Source organism: Caretta caretta, chromosome 23 (assembly GCF_965140235.1).
Source record: "Caretta caretta isolate rCarCar2 chromosome 23, rCarCar1.hap1, whole genome shotgun sequence".
Lineage (NCBI taxonomy): Eukaryota > Metazoa > Chordata > Testudines > Cheloniidae > Caretta > Caretta caretta.
The window spans coordinates 6,619,139-6,636,108 of NC_134228.1; the positions used below are offsets into that span (position 1 = coordinate 6,619,139).

At 54.7% G+C, this 16,970-nt stretch overlaps 1 protein-coding gene across 1 annotated transcript in view; it reads left to right on the forward strand.

Annotated features, from left to right (window-relative positions):
* Positions 1-15,751, forward strand: part of LOC142069912 (maestro heat-like repeat-containing protein family member 7) — a 28,135-nt gene extending 12,384 nt beyond the window's left edge. The window contains exons 9-18 of the mRNA XM_075122672.1: positions 1,780-1,889; positions 3,007-3,156; positions 3,466-3,620; positions 4,001-4,184; positions 9,889-10,065; positions 11,209-11,364; positions 12,978-13,079; positions 13,284-13,386; positions 13,836-13,895; positions 14,898-15,751. Coding sequence (XP_074978773.1) covers positions 1,780-1,889; positions 3,007-3,156; positions 3,466-3,620; positions 4,001-4,184; positions 9,889-10,065; positions 11,209-11,364; positions 12,978-13,079; positions 13,284-13,386; positions 13,836-13,895; positions 14,898-15,082 — 1,382 coding nt within the window. The 3' untranslated portion in view covers positions 15,083-15,751. The remainder of the gene's footprint in view (positions 1-1,779; positions 1,890-3,006; positions 3,157-3,465; positions 3,621-4,000; positions 4,185-9,888; positions 10,066-11,208; positions 11,365-12,977; positions 13,080-13,283; positions 13,387-13,835; positions 13,896-14,897) is intronic.
* The last annotated feature ends 1,219 nt before the right edge of the window (positions 15,752-16,970 follow it).

Consider the following 16,970-nt stretch of genomic DNA (forward strand, 5'->3'; position numbering starts at 1 on the left):
GTCTTTTTAATCTTTCCTCATATGGAAGCTCTTCCATACCCCTAATCATTTTTGTCGCCCTTCTCTGCACCTTTTACAATTCTGGTATATCTGTTTTGAGATGGGGCGACCAGAACTGCATGCGGTATTCAAGGTGTGGGCGCGCACATTGGATTTGTATCGAGGCATTCTGACATTTTTCTGGTTTATTATCTATCCCTTTCCTATGGTTCCCAACCTTCTGTTGGCTTTTTTAACTGCCACTGCACGGTGAGTGGATGTTTTCAGAGAACTCTTTACGATGACTCCAAAATCTCTTTCTTGAGTGGTAATTTAAACCCCATAATTGTGTATGTATAGTTGGGATTATGGTTTCCAGTTTGCATTTATCAATATTGAATGTCATCTGCCATTTTGTTGCCCAGTCCACCAGTTTTGTGAGGTCCCTTTGTAGCTCTTCACACTCTGCTTTGGATTTAACTATCTTGAGTCATTTTGTATCATCTGCAAATTTTGCTACCTCACTGGTTACCCCTTTTTCTGGATCATTGATGACTATGTTGAACTACACTGATGTCAACACAGATCCTTGGGGTGCCCCGCTCTTTACCCCTCTCCACTGTGAAAACTGACCATTTAGTCCTCTTGTTTGCTTCCTATCTTTTAACCACTGACCCATGAGAGAACCTTCCCTCTTATCCCGTGACAGCTTACTTTGGTTAAGAGCCTTTGGTGAGGGACCCTGTCAAAGGCTTTCTGAAAGTCCAAGTACACTATATCCACTGTATCACTCTTCTCCACATTCTTGTTAACCCCCTTCAAAGAATTCTAATAGATTGGTGAGGCATGATTTCCCTTTACAAAAGCCATGTTGACTCTGCCCCAACAAACTGTGTTCACCTATGTGTCTGATGATTCTGTTCTTTCCTATCGTTTCAACAATTTGCCTGGTGCTGAAGTCAGGCTTACCAGGGATCAGATCTGGAGACTTTTATAAAATTCACTGTCACATTCGCTATCTCGTACAGAGGCTGATTTAAACATTAGCTTACATACCACAGCACTGCACGTAAGTTTGTTTGGATGTCTCCTGAGAGCTGCAACCTTTGCACTAGGCAGGCAATTTACCATGCCGTTCTCCCACTCATCACAAACCCAACTGCTTACATGTCTATTGATTGAATCCCCCGTTACTATTAACTGGCTTTTCTTTGTAACTGGTGTTCCTGCCTCAGGAGGGGCAGCCTCAGTATGAGAGGATATCCTGACTTCATCTGGAAGGGGGGTCCCAACTATGGGATCGTCTCCCTCTGCTCCAGCTCAATGTTCTCCTTCCCAGAAACTTTCACCCTCCTCAGCAGCACAGAGGCTGTCAGACTGGGGGTGGGACCACTCTACTGCATTCCTAAAAGTCTCCTCTATGTAACTCGCTGTCTCCCTTGGCTCCACCAGTTCAGATCCTCTGGCCTCCTGGTCTCCGAGGGCCAGTAGCTCCTTGGACCAAATGCCCACATGCGCTACCTGCCCACAGGGCTGGTAATCCTACATGCTGCGTTCAGTGCAATCAACTGGAGAACCTCACACTGCTGCTGCACTTCTGCCTGGTTTATTTTTACTCTTCCAGGGGGGTTAGTTTGTTTAGTTTTCTGGGGGGGGGGGGGGGCGGGGGAAGGTTATTGGCCTGAATTTACGGTATGTTTCTTAGATGTACTTGTCTCTAAACTTCCTTGCAAAACTCCCGTTTCCAAAGCTAACCTCTGATTTATATTGCCTGCTCTCTGTTTCCCCTCCCTGGTTCAGGCACGATGCTGGCAAACCAGAGTGCAGAGTATCTGCAGGTCCTCAGGGAGTGGCGAGCGGAGAACACCTTCTGGGTCACCTGGTTCACCAACACCAGCAATATTGCCATGGTAACTACCGTCAATGCTTCCTGCGATTGTTGTGTCCAGAGTTATCAGCAGAGAGAAATTAAGACCCTAGGAGTCAGGGAGAAAGGACAGACCCAGGCGTGTGACTGACCCCATCCAGCTGGGCCGGAGCCTGCCTATGGCCCACTCCATCTCATAGAATCATAGACCTCAGGAGGTATCTAGTCCAACCCCCTTCTCAAAGCAGGACCAACCCCAACTAAATCATCCTAGCTAGGGCTTTGTCAAGCCTGACCTTAAAACTCTCAAAGGATGGAGATTCCCCACCTCTCTAGGTGAGCCATTCCAGTGCTTCTTACCCTCCTAGTGAAATAGTGTTTCCTAATATCCAACCTACATCTCCCTCACTGCAACTTGAGACCATTGCTCCTTGTTCTGTCATCTGCCACCACTGAGAACAGCCGAACTCCAGCCTCTTTGGAACGCCCCCGCCCCCAACCCCCCGCAGGTAGTTGAAGGCCGCTATCAAATCCCCCCTCACTCTTCTCTTCTCTTCTGCAGACTAAATAAGCCCACTTCCCTCAGTCTCTCCTCATAATTCATGTGCTTCAGCCCCCTAATCATTTTCGTTACCCTCTGCTGGACTCTCTCCGATTTGTCCACATCCTTTCTCTTGTGGGGGGCCAGATGTGACCTCACCAGTGCCGAATAGAGGGGAATAATCACTTCCCTCAATCTGCTGGCAAGGCTTCTACTATTGCGGGCCAATATGCCTCCCTCCATGCCACATCCCAAGATGCACTGGGTCTCATCCAAACCTGATCCCAGCTCCTTGTCAGGTGTGGTGGGAGTTTCCCCAGAGATTAATGCTCTCCAAGGCATCATTGCGTCCACGCACCATTGCCAGCCCCTGCTGAGCACTAGAGAGTGTATCCGTGCTGTGCAGTATTGTGCCCCCGTGCACTGCCACGCTGGCCTGTGCCATGCACGACAGCTCCTGATTGCTGGCTGGGTGCTGTGCGTCCCAGGTGCAGTAACTCAGCCCTGTCCCGGCAGAGCGGGCTTTGCCTGCACTCCTGGCTGGGCCAGTCCTGGCTGCTCGGTCCGACTGGAACCGCACTGGGCAGCAAAAGGGGTTTCACTGGCAGGTTTGTTTCAGATGTTTGGGAAGTACTTCAACTCATCCGAGCGCATGGACTTCCTCCTCACTGCTATCGAGGGCATGAGAGACACCAGCGTCCATGACTCGGTGGCGGCCAGGCACATGCTGCATGTGATCCTGTGGGTCCCCAGCCCAAGCTTGGAGAGGGTAAGAGCTGCAGTGAGAACAGCCTGCTGGGGGAGCCCATCCGTGGGAGACTCTGTCTCTGGGCGCTCGGCATTACTGGGGGGCAGGTCCTGTGCAATGCGGGGGGTCAGTCTAGGTGATCTCCATGGTCGCTTGTGGCCTTGCAGTCTGTGAATCGATAGGCCGGGAATTGGCCCTGTGTTCTAGGCCTGGAGCTGGAGAAGAGGATGTGGGAGGGCAGATGGCTCTCAGGTGCGGCAGGTCCCTGGCACCCCAGATCAATAGCAGCGCGAGGAAGCCAAGGCTCCCATCTCCCCATTTCCCTTCCAGGTGTCGGAGGCTGTGAGGAGCGTGTACCACAACCTGGACTCCATCAGCGAGCCGCTGGCCCAGCAGCAGCTGCTCAAGGCCCTTGTCGTGCTGGGCGACCAGTACAGCGAGGAGGTGGTCACAACCCTGCTGGGCTGCTCGCTGTCATGTGACAGGTACGGGGCTGGGGCTGGTGCCGCTTGCGCTCCGGCTCCCCCAGACTGGTCCCGCTGCCAGGGACAGGGGCGTGCAGAACCTTCCAGAGACCTCCTGCTCCCTGCAGAGCTGCTGCTTGTTCTGGAGGGTTTTGCAGGCTGACATGCCGTGGAGACAGGCCAGCCTGCAAAACCCCATATGGCAGCCCTCGGCCTCCCCCGGGGCTGACACTCAGACCCGGCCCCCATGCAGCCTGCGCCAGGCAGTGGGGGCCCTTGCTGCAGCAGGAGGGCAACAAAGGGCCGGGCGGGGGCGGGAGACCCAGCAGGGTGCGGGTGGCGGTGGGTGCTGGAGGCTGGCAGGGCTCTGGCCAGCTGAAATCGGCTCTCTCCCTTTGCAGCGTTGCTGTGGAGATGTGGAGGGTGCTGACATCCCACCCCAAGACCGCAGGAAAGGTCCTACGGGAGCTGCTCGACAGGCTGCAGGAACGGCCGCTGCGCCAGCATCACGACGTCTCTCAGCGAGAGGCTGGCGTCGCCCCCTTGGCCGTAAGTTCCAGCCCCTGCAGCAAGGGAAGGAGCGCCGTGTGTCCCCACCATGGCCTGAGGGTGTCTCTCAGTCTCCCACCGGGTATCGCCATTGGGCCGAAGAGAGAGAGCGTGACTCTAGCCAGCGCTATAGTCGAGGCGGAACACACCGAAACCCTCTCCTGGTGCTCTGGGACACCTCTCATAGAACCGCAGGGTGAGAAGGGATCGCAAGGTCAGCTTGTCCAGCCCCCTGCCAAGATGCAGGATTTGTTGTGTCTATCCCAGCCCAGACAGGTGGCTCCAGCCTCCTTCTATAAACCTCCAGCAAAGGGGCTTCCACAAGCTCCCTTGAAGGTTTTCTTGAGATTTAATCTAAATCTGCCGTGCTGTCGTTTGAACCCATCACCTCTTGTCCTGCCCTCTGTGGCAAGAGAGAACAACTTTTCGCCATCTTTTTTTGGGCAGCCTTCCAAGTATCTGAAGACCATTTGCATGTCCCCCCTTAATCTCCTCTTTTCCAAACTAAACATAGCCAGTTCCTTCAACCTTTGCTCGTATGGCTTGTGTTCCATCCCTCTGATCATCTTTGTCACTCGCCTCTGGATCCATTACAGTTTCTCCACATCCTTTCTAGACATTGGTGACCAAAACTGGACACCGTATTGCAGCTGAGGCCTAACCAGCACTGAGTAGAGTGGTACTATCCCCTCCCATGACTTGCAAGCTATACCTCTGTTAATGCAACTTAAAATTGCATTTGCTTTTTTGCAACAGCATCGCTTTGCTGACTCATGCGGAGGCTGTGATCCACCGCAGCTCCCAGATCCTTCTCAGCAGTGCTGCTGCCAAGCTGGTTATCCCCCATTCTGTATCTGTGCATTTGTTTTTTCTTCTCTAAATGTAGCACCTCACATTTGTCTTTGGTGAAGTTCATTTTGTTGTCTATAGCCCAGTCTTCCAATTTACCATGATCCCTCTGAATTTTAGCTCTTTCCTTCAAAGTATTGGCAACTCCTCCTTGCTTTGTGTCATCTGCAAACTTGACCACTCTGCTCTCTCTATCTACATCCGGGTCATTAATAAAGATGTTAAACAACACCAGACAACAATGTGGTAGTCGATCCAGAACGTACACAGTAGCTAAGCTAAATCACAGGATTCACATCTCCGGCACAACTGACTGTTACAGCCAGCAGCCCTCTGATGCAGTGAAAAGAGAATTAGGAATTCTTCTATTCCTAACTACTTCTTTGGGAAGGCTAAAGACACTGACCAAGACAGCAGCAGCCGTGCATCGACTGCAGACACAAACACAAAAACAGAGCTCTTCCTGGAATGGAGTTCACTGAGGTGGCTATTGCAGTGAAAGCGAACCGTGAAGATTACCCTTCAACAGCCAAAGACCAGCTGGCATGAAGTCTGGTTAGTGGATGCCGAAGAAGAGGGATTATCCTTGGTTGTCCTGCCATGATGGTAAGCTTGGATGCCTTATCTGTAGCAAAGTTTCACCAAGGTCTCTCCATAGCCGTCGGGTGGTGGTAGTTTTCTGTTTCTCCTTATGGACCTAGCTGAAAGTCCAAATTAACATCTCTGCCCATGAAGATAAAGGAAGAGAAAGATTCAACTGCCTCCGCATTAGCTTTACAGCTTTCGAAAGAAGCAGAAACCACAATTTTTGAAGTTGAAGTGGTGGTTAACATGACAAAACCAGAACCTGACACAACGGTGCAGGAACAGCAAATGGCATATTACATTGCTAAACGTAGCAAACCTTACGCTGATCACCCCGATTGAACTGAATTCCAGATACTACATGGTGTAGATGTTGGTATCAGTCATAGAATCATAGAATATCAGGGTTGGAAGGGACCTCAGGAGGTATCTAGTCCAACCCCCTGCTCAAAGCAGGACCAATCCCCAATTTTTGCCCCAGATCCCTAAATGGCCCCCTCAAGGATTGAACTCACAACCCTAGGTTTAGCAGGCCAATGCTCAAACCACTGAGCTATCCCTCCCCCAAAAGGACTCATCATTCAGTGCTACAGACATGCTAGACCCTATCTCGTCTGCAATGCACCGAAAGCATTGCAAACGACAAATGTGTGCTCAGATGCCGGAGAGTGATGGAAAGATTGCCATGTCTATTGATGAATCAACTACTCTGAGCAATGAATCGACAATTAGAATCTATTTAAAATGTGACACTTTGAAGACGATGATCCTCACTTCATGTTTCTTGATCTGATTGCGCTTCCACATTCGGCGGCTTCAGGCACTGTAGACTGTGGGCTGAAATGCCTCAAGAAATAGAATTCCGATCACAATGACTCTTGTAGCATTTGCGAGTGATGGTGCTGGTGTTATGCTTGGCAAGAACTCTGGCGTAGCGAGCTGTATTGTGAAGAAGTACCCAAATGGTCTAGCGAGGTCATGTTTGAACCACAGGTTGGATTTGGCAGCTGCTGAAACGTTCAGTGAAGTAAGAGCTGTAAATCACTTGGAAATCTTTGACAAACTGTATACGCTTTACAGCCGCTCACCTAAAACCAAGACAGAACAAAGTGGCTGAGCAGCTGAGAAAGATTGGGGGTGTCAGGTTCATATTGCACTGTATTTGCTGTCTGGCATAATCGCAGTCATTGGGCCTTCCCCTTCAGGCTGCATCTCATGACACACCAAGAGAGGTCTATGTTTGTTGGGCTGCTGAAAAGAAGTCAGTCCCCTGAATTCTTGATGGATCTTGACATAACGTATGACACGTTGTTTGAGCTGTCGTCTCTCTGAATTGCTTCAGCATTGAGATACTTTGTTGGCATCTGCAGATAAACTGACACACCGTACCATCCACATGCTGGAAACCGTGAGAGAAAAACCTGGCACAAAGTCATTCCAAGCCAACCGCGCAGCGAAAAACCTGAAGCTCAGGACCAGCACACTGGCTGAAAACATGAAGCTTGTGAAAAGGAATGACAACTAATTTCTGACAAGTTGGATCAATAATATGAACGCCCCATTATTCTGCAGCACCTCGTCAAAGTATAGAAACCCCGGTGATGGTGTTGCTACTAAGGGAGAGAGGCGTGTGATAAAGCGGGACTGTTCTTAATGTTTCCTCTGAATATTGTGGGGGTGCCTCAGTTTCCCCTAGGCAGTTCTTAAGTATCTAGGGGGTGGGATAAGGGTGTATGATCATTGCAGAGCCCTAGAGGGCAGGTGTGTGCAGGGGTCTGGTCACAGAGAATGGCCAACACCCTGTTTCCTGGCAACTGATGGCCTGGGCCCTTCCCCCCTGCAAGGTGAGAGCTAAAGGGTTGGAGAACAAAGGAATCAGGTGCCCTCCTGGCCCGGGAAAGGGACAAAGCCCAGAGGAGGAGGGGCTGGAGAGAGTTTGGGGCTGGCTGGGGACATGGAGTGAAGTGCAGACGTGGTTGTCTGGCTCACTGCCCCCCAAAATGGACCTGGCTGAGGGGTCCTCTTCTCTGCACCTACAAGCTCTGTTTTAGACCACGGTCCTGTCGTCTAATAATCTTCTGTTTTACTGGCTGGCTGAGAGTCACGTCTGACTGTGGAATTGGGGGACAGGACCCTCTGGCTTCCCCAAGAGCCCGCCTGAGCGGACTTGCTGTGGGAAGAGCATGGAGGGGCAGAGGATGCTGAATGCTCCGAGGTCAGACCCAGGAAGGTGGAAGTTGTGTGAGCTGTGTGTCCTGAAGACAGTCTGCTCACAGAAAGGAGACTTCCCCAGAGTCCTGCCTGGCTTCGTAGGGAGCAGTTCCAGAGTATCGCCCGAGAACTCCGTGACAAGGCGATATGCCAATTGGGCTGAAGCAGTTCTCCATTGCTGACAAAGAGAACCGGATACTAGATAGGTTTCAGAGTGGTAGCCGTGTTAGTCTGTATCAGCAAAAACAACGAGGGGTCCTTGTTGCACCTTAGAGACTAACAAATTTATTTGGGCATAAGCTTTCGTGGGCTAAAACCCACTTCATCAGATGCATGGAGTGAAAAATACAGGAAGCAGAATAGATATATATATATAGCACATGAAAGGATGGGAGTTGCCTTACCAAGTGGGGGATCAGTAGTAACAAGCCAATTCAATTAAGGTGGAAGTGGCCTATTCTCAACAGTTGACAAGAAGGGGTGAATACCGAGGGAGGGAAAAATTACTTTTGTCGTGGTAATGAAGCCAATGCAATCAAGGTGGCCCATTTCCAACAGTTGACAAGAAGGTGTGAGTATCAGCAGAGGGCAAATTACTTTTTGTAGTGACCCATTATTCTTGGATAAAGTGAAAAGGAGGTAAGGCAGCTGTTCAACCAATGTGGTCTTCCAGGGACAGGAATGATGAATGCCTAGTGTGACTTTCTTGACTATAGTAAATATTTGTTCCCCAGGGAGATACCTATAGGCAGTAATCAAGGCACTCCTCAATGTTCTCTTTGTTAAGCTGAATAGATCGAGCTTCTTGAGTCTCTCACTATAAGACATGGTTTTTAATCCTTTAATCATTCTCAGGACTCTTCTCTGAACCCTCTGCAATTTATCAACATTGGTCTTGCATTGTGGGCACCGGAACTGGACCGTGGATCCCAGCAGTTGGTCACACCAGTGCCAAATACTCCCACTCCAGATTCTTCTGTTATTTATCCCAGGATCACATGAGCTCTTTTGGCCACAGCGCCACACTGGGAGCTCCTGTTCAGCTGATTCTCCACCAGCACTCCCAAGTCCTTTTCAGAGTCTCTGCTTCCCAGGACAGAGTCCCCCATCCTGTTCCTAGATGTATTCATTTACAATGAGCCATATGAAAACACATACTGTTTGCTTGCCCCCCCCAGTTTACCAAGCGATTCAGATCGCTCTGTGTCAGTGACTTGTCCTCTTCATTATTTACCACTCACCCAATTCTTGTGTCATCTGCAAACTTTATCAGTGATGATTTTATGTTTTCTTCCAGGTCATTGATCAAAATGTTAAATGGCATAGGGCCAAGACCCAATCCCTGCGGGGACCACACTGGAAACACACCAGTGTAATGCTGATTCCCAGCTTACAATTACATTTTGAGACCTATCAGCCAGTTGATAATCCAACTGTTGTGGGCCACGTTACTTTTGTATCGTTCTAGGTTTCCGATCAAACTGCCGTGCGGGGCCAACTCAAGCGCCTTACAGAAGTCTGTATACACTATGCCAATGCTCTTTCCTTTAACTACCAAACTTGTCATCTCATCGAAAAACAGATAGCAATGATCTTGGCGGGAAATATTTTCCATACACCCATGTTGATTGGCATTAATGAAATTATCCTCTTTAATTCTTTATGAATTGAATCTTACACCAGCCGCTCCATTATCAACAGTTAAAACGTACGAGGCTTAAAAAGGGGATTCGTAGGAAAAACTGGTTCCTAATTGAAGCAAAATGGCTCTGTCCGGGCGTCCCTGATCACTGGTGTCGCCAGCATTCCCTGGGGGTCTAGAGTCCGCAGCTCTGCTGCTACTCTAGTGCTAGGGTTCTTTGGAGCCCAGAGACCCCAGACACAATCAGGCCCAGCTGTGCCAGGTGCTGCACACACCCAGAGACACACCCCGCAGGAGCCAGGCCCTGCCCTGCAGAACAAGAGACAAAGGCCAGGCACCCCCTGCACTCCTACTTCCCGTGCCTCTGTCTCCAGGGGAGGCAGACGTTGTTTTGGAAATGGCTTGTTGGGTCACCGGAGGGTGTTTCGTAAAGCAGCTCCTCATTTCACACAGGTGGGGAAACTCCAGCATCTGCTGCCAGACTTCGTGGAACAGCTACACGAGGCAGACAGGGACGTCATCTCCAATGCCATCACCGTGCTGAAAGACATCCTCACCGGCATGGACAGGCAGAGCGCCAGCCCCGTGGCTGTGCAAGTGGCTGAGAAACTCCTGCCGTTCTTTCACGATGTAAGGCCTGAGGGCCTGCGGGAGACCCTTCAAGCCACAGACGTGTGAATGGGGGCTGGCGGGTGGGCTAGCGGGACCTATGCTATGGCCCGAGCCAGAAAAAGGATTGTCGTAAATGACGTGACCCCATTCCCGCCTTCCTCTGCTACCCCATTCTCCATCAGAGCATATGGCAGTAAGGGTGGGAACCCTGGTGTCCTGCAGGACTGCTGACAAGGATCAGGGCAGCCTGGGGACGAGGCTCCCCTTGAGGGAAGAACATGCATTCCTGAGCCTGCATGCAGCGAGGGGGCCTCTGCAGCACAGGGTGCCGCAATGCTCTTCCTGGCTTCCAGGGTAACAAGTGATGGTACCCTGGTGAAAATCCTGCCCCTCCCCTCCCTGGCCAGGAATCCCACAGCTGGCCTGTCAGCTCCATAAGGAAACGGCTCCGTTTGTAGGTTCTGCAGCTACCGCCCTTTCCTCTCCCCTTCGTTCTCATGGCAGGGCAGCATCAAAGGAGGGGCTAGTTCTCCCCAGGCCTTTTGTAACCACAAAAAAAGTAGCCCCCGCCAGCGTGTTCACCAGACTGATGTTCAGTTCCCCACTGCACGGCAAGATCAAAGTGGGTGGGAGAAAGGGACCCATCCATTACTGCCTTCCAGGGGTAACGTCCCAGTGGGGGCTCCTGGAGGGACCACCCACCTCCCCAGCTCTCACAACGCTAAATCCTACCCTCAGCCCTCCCGAACTCTGCTGGGACCCGGCCGCTCTTTATTTAGTAGTGGCACAGGCCCAGCTAAAGCTCTTCCCAGGGTCTCCTGGATCCCCAGCTGACCGAAGGGACAGGGCAGCCCAGACCGAAGATGCAGGATCTCGCCCTGGCGTGAGCCTTTAAACCAAAACCCTGTGGGGCCCGGGGGGAACAGAACAGGTTCTCTGGCCAAGAAGATACCAGGCCAGCCCCTCAGCTGGTGGAAACCTGCATCTCTATTGCCTTCTGTGGCGCTATGCCCATGAGGCTCTGGCCCCAGCTGTGCCTGTATGACTGGGGGTGAGTTAGCAATACCCCCCGCAGGGCAGACATCTCTGACACAGTGAGCGCTCACCCCGCTGAGTGAGCACGACCGTCACAGCGTCTCCTCCCCACGTCCTCTCTTGCAGGAGTCCAGCAAACTCCGGGTGCTCTCCATCACCCTCTTTAAACACCTGCTGGAGTTTGTAAGGGGGCCCAGCAGGAGGAAGATGAAGGAGCACGTCCTCCGCAGCCTGGTCCCGCTGCTCCTCCTGCTGCATGATGAGCGTCCCAATGTGTCCCAGGTGAGGCCACGAGCTGGAGCCTGCAGCTGAGATCGTTACAGAGTGACCAGGAATTTGTTGGGGGGGCCAACATGTGACACCCCCCTTTCAAGGGTTTGGCCGGCAGAGGACAGGTGCTCAGTGCTGTGACAATCAGGTGCTCAAAATCACTTGAACGTTGAGTCCAGTAGCACCATGACCATGGCGCCCCACCCAACTGCCGAGTCTTCCCTGCCTCCTCTGAGCCCAGCACTCCCCCCTGCAGCCAGGCTGAGAGAATGGGTGGGCGGAGGGGTCAGCTCACCACTCCTACAGCCACTGGCCTCCGCACATTCCCCTGGCTGTGCTGGTGGGAAGAGCACAACCCTGGCCATGGTCCCTACCAGGAGCAGAGCTACCCAGCCTCCGGATGGTGCCCAAGACCCAGTGTGCCCTTGGCCAAGCAGCCTGGACAGCTCTTATTAGCCATGACATGCCCAAGCCCCCCCTCCGCCCCGCCCCAGGTGCCTGTGCACACGCTCGCTCTCATGGCCCCCATCACTTGGGAGCCAAATGCCCCCGGCAGTAATGCATTCACCCTCCTACCCCCCATGAGGTGGGGAACTAAGGCACAGCGTGAGGCCTAGTGCCTCAGAAGTATTTAATGCCCATGGGCATTAGGCACCTAAATCCCTTTGTAGCCCTGGGCCTAAGCAACTTACCTGAGTTCCTGCAGAAAGAGCTGGGAATTGAGTCAGGTCTCCAGCCATTGCCTTAGCCAAACCTCCGCCCTTCCGCGAGCAGCCGCGGGCCGGGAACCGTTCCGCACACACGGCCTCCGGTAACTAGGCTAGTGGCTTTCAGCCAGGCCGTCCCTAGCCATTCGGGTGCCCTATCCAGCCGCCCCGCAGTGGGGCTGTGTGGGGTCCCAAGCCTCCTCCTCCCCTCCACCAGGGTCTGGGAGGCAGGAGCTGTGTGGGGCCACTTTTGGGGGGCCCACAGGCCCAGAGTGGCCTGGGGGATTAGCGGAGAGCTGGGAGTAGCCCGCTCTGCTTCCCTCGCCCCGCATCCAGCCATGTCGCTCGAGGGAGGGGGTTTGGGGAAAGGGATCCCTCCCACACACACACTCACTGACAGCACCGGGAAGCGGAGCAGCCTGGCCCCAGCCCGCTCTACTCTGCCAGCTCCCAGCCGTGGCACTCCGCTTCCCACCGCCGGTGAGCGTGGGGGGCAATTCTTTTGGAGGAGAGCGGGCTGGGACCGGTTGCTCCGCTTCCTGCCAGTGCCGGTGAGTGTGGGGTCGCTGGGGGAAGAGGCTTGCGGAGAAGAGGTGGAATGGGGGCGGGCTGGGGATGGAGCAGGGGGGAAGGGGAAGAGGCCGGGCGGAGGGAGTTGTCTGGGCCCCCCCCAGGGATGGCCCTGCCCTTTGTAGTGGGCACAGCCCGCGGCGGGGCTGGCTGAGGTGTAGGGCGGGTCACTGGGGCTGGGGCTGCTGCATGTGCAGCATGCAGCCGCCTAGTGGCACCATGAAATTTGGGGCAATTTGGTGCCCCAAATTTCATGGTGCCCTACGCAGGCGCGTATGCCGAGGGACGGCCCTGGCTTCCAGCTCCCGTAACCGTTGTCGACTCGCCCCGGCCCCTCTTGTTTTGCAGGTGTGTTGGGACACCCTCAGGAGCGCAGTGGAATTCCTAAGGTGGAGCCAGCTCGGTGCCCTCCTCCAGAAAAAGGAGCTTTGGCGAGGCTGTGACTGCCTGGTGAGGGAGCCCTCCATTGCCCGGCTCCGTGCCCACACCGAGCCCCAGCCCCGGGACCACACCTGGCCCTGGCTGTAGTCCCTCTGCGTGATCCCCCCGGCACAGGAAAGAGGGCTGAAAGCAGGACACTCCAAAGACCTGGAACCTGGCCTGCAGGATGGAAAGGCCTTTAATAACCTTGTGCTCCCTTGTTCTGGCTCCTAGGTGGCGTGCTACAAGAGGAGGGCAGAAACCTTCCTCTGCCAGACCATGGCCTTTCTGGAAAACCCACAGGCTCCCATTAGAGAAGCGGCCATCAGGTTTCTAGGTAACCACAGAGCAGAGAGGTCCCTTAAGCAGGGGGCTGGATCCAGTTTCAGGCTCTCCTCAGTCCCTGCTGGCAGCGAGAAGTAACCCCAGGGCTCCTGATTGCCGAATGAAGGCTCAGGGGTGTCAGAAACCCGCAGGAGCAAGCTCACCCCAAACTGCCCTGATCGGCTGATGGGCCCCCTCGAACCCCACTGCTCCCCATGCAGTCCCCATCCCCCACCCCCCCACCCCACCATGGGCTCTTGGTAGTGGAACCTCAAGGCGCTCTGCTCTCCTTTGGCAACCAGCCCCACAGCCATCCCTGGGGACTCGCCCTTTCCCCTGGGGACTCAGGAGTCCGTCCTGGTCAGCGAGGGGCAGGGGAAAGCCCCGCTGCTTGGAGGGTGACAGACACTTTGACACCCTCGCTGGGGACGCAGGGATGTGATGAGCTGTTTGTGTGTGTAGGGCTCACTGCCCGGCAGCTGGACCAGAAGAGCCTGGAGAAGTTGGATGCCATCTTCAACGGTGAGTGGTACCCGCTTTGAGCACTGAGCGCTAGAGGGACGAATGGCCCAGGGCCGTGGGCTGGGTTCAATCTCCAAAGCCAGCAATGTGATCTTGGGCGAGAGCCACAAAGGGTTGCAAAATGTAGATCCCCAAACCCCTGATCAGCTTCCCCCTCACCCTGTGGTGTCTGCTGGTTGGCATGTGCCCAGGCACTTAGCCCTGACCTCAGAGCTGTGGCCTTGCAAATCCCCAAACTGGGCCTGAGCTGGCTGGCCTTTGCAGACGATTGCCCTCCACCCCCAACACAGCAAAGGTGGGGTCCTGCCTCCCCCCCTTGCACTCACTAGCCCAGGGTTTGTTGCAGTCACCTCCAGGTGGGGTGCCTGGTGTCAAGCCACTGCTCTAAAGGAGACTGAGGTGACGTCCGGTCATCTACCTCCCTGCTGCGTGCCCGGACCCCTGGGCCAGCGCAGGGCAGAGCAGCATCTCCTCCACATTTGTTGGGGAAAAGGGGGAGGGGGGTGACATAGCTCAGGCTCCTCCCTCCCAGAGCAGGTTCACAGCTGGGCCCCAACCAGAGCTAGAGAATGGCTGAGCTCCCTCCTCAGCATTTCCTGGAGGGCAGCAGGGCACCGGAGGTTAGGCGTAGCCTAACAATGCCCAAGCCCCCTTTGTGAATCTCTCCCTCTCTGGGCTTAAGTGCCCATCTGTGCACTGGGGGGAAGGGGGAGCTTAAATACAGGCAGGGATGAGGCCATCAGATACTGCAGGGGTGGGGCAGTCCTAGAAATAGTGAGTGAATGGGGTTCATTGTGACTTCTTGCCTGTGTCTGGGGGCTCCCCCAGCTGTGGAGGGCAGCGGGGATGTTTAGTGAGGGTTGGTGGTTGTTCCTGTTAGTCCCCTGCCTCCCAGCCTGCTGCCTCCTTGTCGCGGGCCGAGAGGTACAGCGCTGGCTTGGTCTGCCAGGGCTTTCCAGAGCACCATGGCTCTGATCTCCATTTCCTTCCTTTCAATCTTAGTCCTGAAAGGCTTGCAGCAGGACAGCAAGTCCTCCGTCAGGTGCCTGGCTTCGCAGACCATGCTCATCCTCAATGCCTGCAAGAAACACCGTCCAGCCCGCGCCAGCCTACAGACACTCTTGCACAGGATGAGACTGATGTGTACGAGGGAGAGCCCAGTCATTGAAGCTGCCCAGCTGCCCTAGTAAAAGCCAGCCTCCCTACTCTGGGGGTTTGGTGCACCAGAGCCCGCCTGGAGCAGGGTGGAACACATCATGCTGGACCATGGCTTCCTCCCCATTGGCCACCTACCCTGCCCAGCCACGTGAGTAGTTAACCGCTCAATAGCTTTTATCACCATGTACTTTTTGACAGGTTTCCATGCCCCGTGTAGCGTTTACGTCCCACCCTCCGTCCCCGCTTCCGGTCGTGTATATTTTTGGCACCATCAGCCCTTTTGAACCTTTATTTTGTATTATTTTTCTGTGTCTGGCCGGGGGGAGGTTGCATGCTTGTGCTACAGTCAGGCAGGCAGAGCAGCAGAAGGCCTCCTGACGACCACAGCGGGAGGCTGCCACTCCTGACAGGGGGGTGGCAGGGATAGGGGAACCCAGGCCCTCCCGCTGCACTGCGTCCCCGCTCAGGGCCTAACAGCGTGCTGTGTTTTGACATATTTCGAGAAAAAGTATGAACAAGTAGAAAGAGAGGCTGTAGGGGGTTCGCGGCTCCCTCCCCGTCCGTCTGAGCGGGAGACCATGCCCCTTGCTACGATACTTCCGGGGTACCTTGGTTCAGGGGAAATAGCTCAGTGTCCATGGTTCTGGCCTGCAGTCAGGTCGACCAACGGTCAAGAGTCTGTTTGCCCGGGGACTTCATTCAGGGCAGGGCTGCTGTCGAGTAGGGGCTCTGGCCTACAGTCAGGCAGGCAGAGCAGCAGAAGGTCCATTTGCCTGGCCCTTGATCAGGGCAGGGTAGCAATCAAGTAGGGGGGCTCTGGCCTACAGTCCGGCAGAGCCGTCGCCGTCTGGGGGAGGTTAGCTCTCTGGTGGGAGAGTCAGCACAACCGTCTGGCGTCCTGATTCAGGCGGGTGCCAGACCAATCAGGCCTCCTGACAACCAAGTGGGGAGGCTGCTACTCCTGACGGTGGGGTGCTGGTGGTCGGGGAACCCAGGCCCTCCCGCTCCACTGCGTCCCCACCCAGGGCCCTAACAGCTGTGGAGCGGTCCGCCACTGCGTCAGTGGGGAAAATCTGACTGCAACACGCTGGACGGCTTGTAGTCAATAACACAGCTGAACCCAATTCGGCTGCCCTGGGCTCCTTGCTACAAGCCCATTCCGTGTGTACATGGCTTCAGGGGTGGCAGGTTTGTAGAAATTTTGGTGGTGCCCAGAACCTGCCCCTACTTTGCCCCCCCACCTGCCCAAGGCTCCGGGAGGGAGTTTGGGTGGGGAAGGATGTCTGGGGTGCAGACCCTAGGCTTAGGCAGAGTATTGGGGTGCAGGCTCTGGGAGGGAGTTTGGGGATGGGAGGGGGTGCAGAGGGAGGAGGTGCAGGGCTGAGGGGTTTGGGAGGGGATCAGGGCAAGAATAAGGGTGTAGGGGGTCAGGGCTCTGTCTGGAGCTGGGGGTTTGGGGGGTGAGACAGGGTCAGGGCTAAGGCAGAGGGTTGGAGTTCAGGGGGATGAGGGCTCTGTCTAGGGCTGGAGATGAGGGGTTTGTGGTGTTGGAGGGGGCTCAGGGCTGGGGTAGAGGGTTGGGGTGTGGGGGGGGATGAGGGCTCTGTCTAGGGCTGGAGATGAGGGGTTTGTGGTGTTGGAGGGGGCTCAGGGCTGGGGCAGAGGGTTCAGGTGTGGGGGGGGATGAGGGCTCTGTCTAGGGCTGGAGATGAGGGGTTTGTGGTGTTGGAGGGGGCTCAGGACTGGGGCAGAGGGTTGGGGTATGGGGGGGGATGAGGGCTCTGGCTAGGACTGGGGATAAGGTGTTTGGGGTGTTGGAGGGGCTCAGGGCAAGGGTTGAGGGTGCGGTGGGGAGGTGAAAGCTCTGGCTGGGGGTTTGGGCTCTGGGGTGGGGCAGGGCTGGGGATGAGTTTGGGG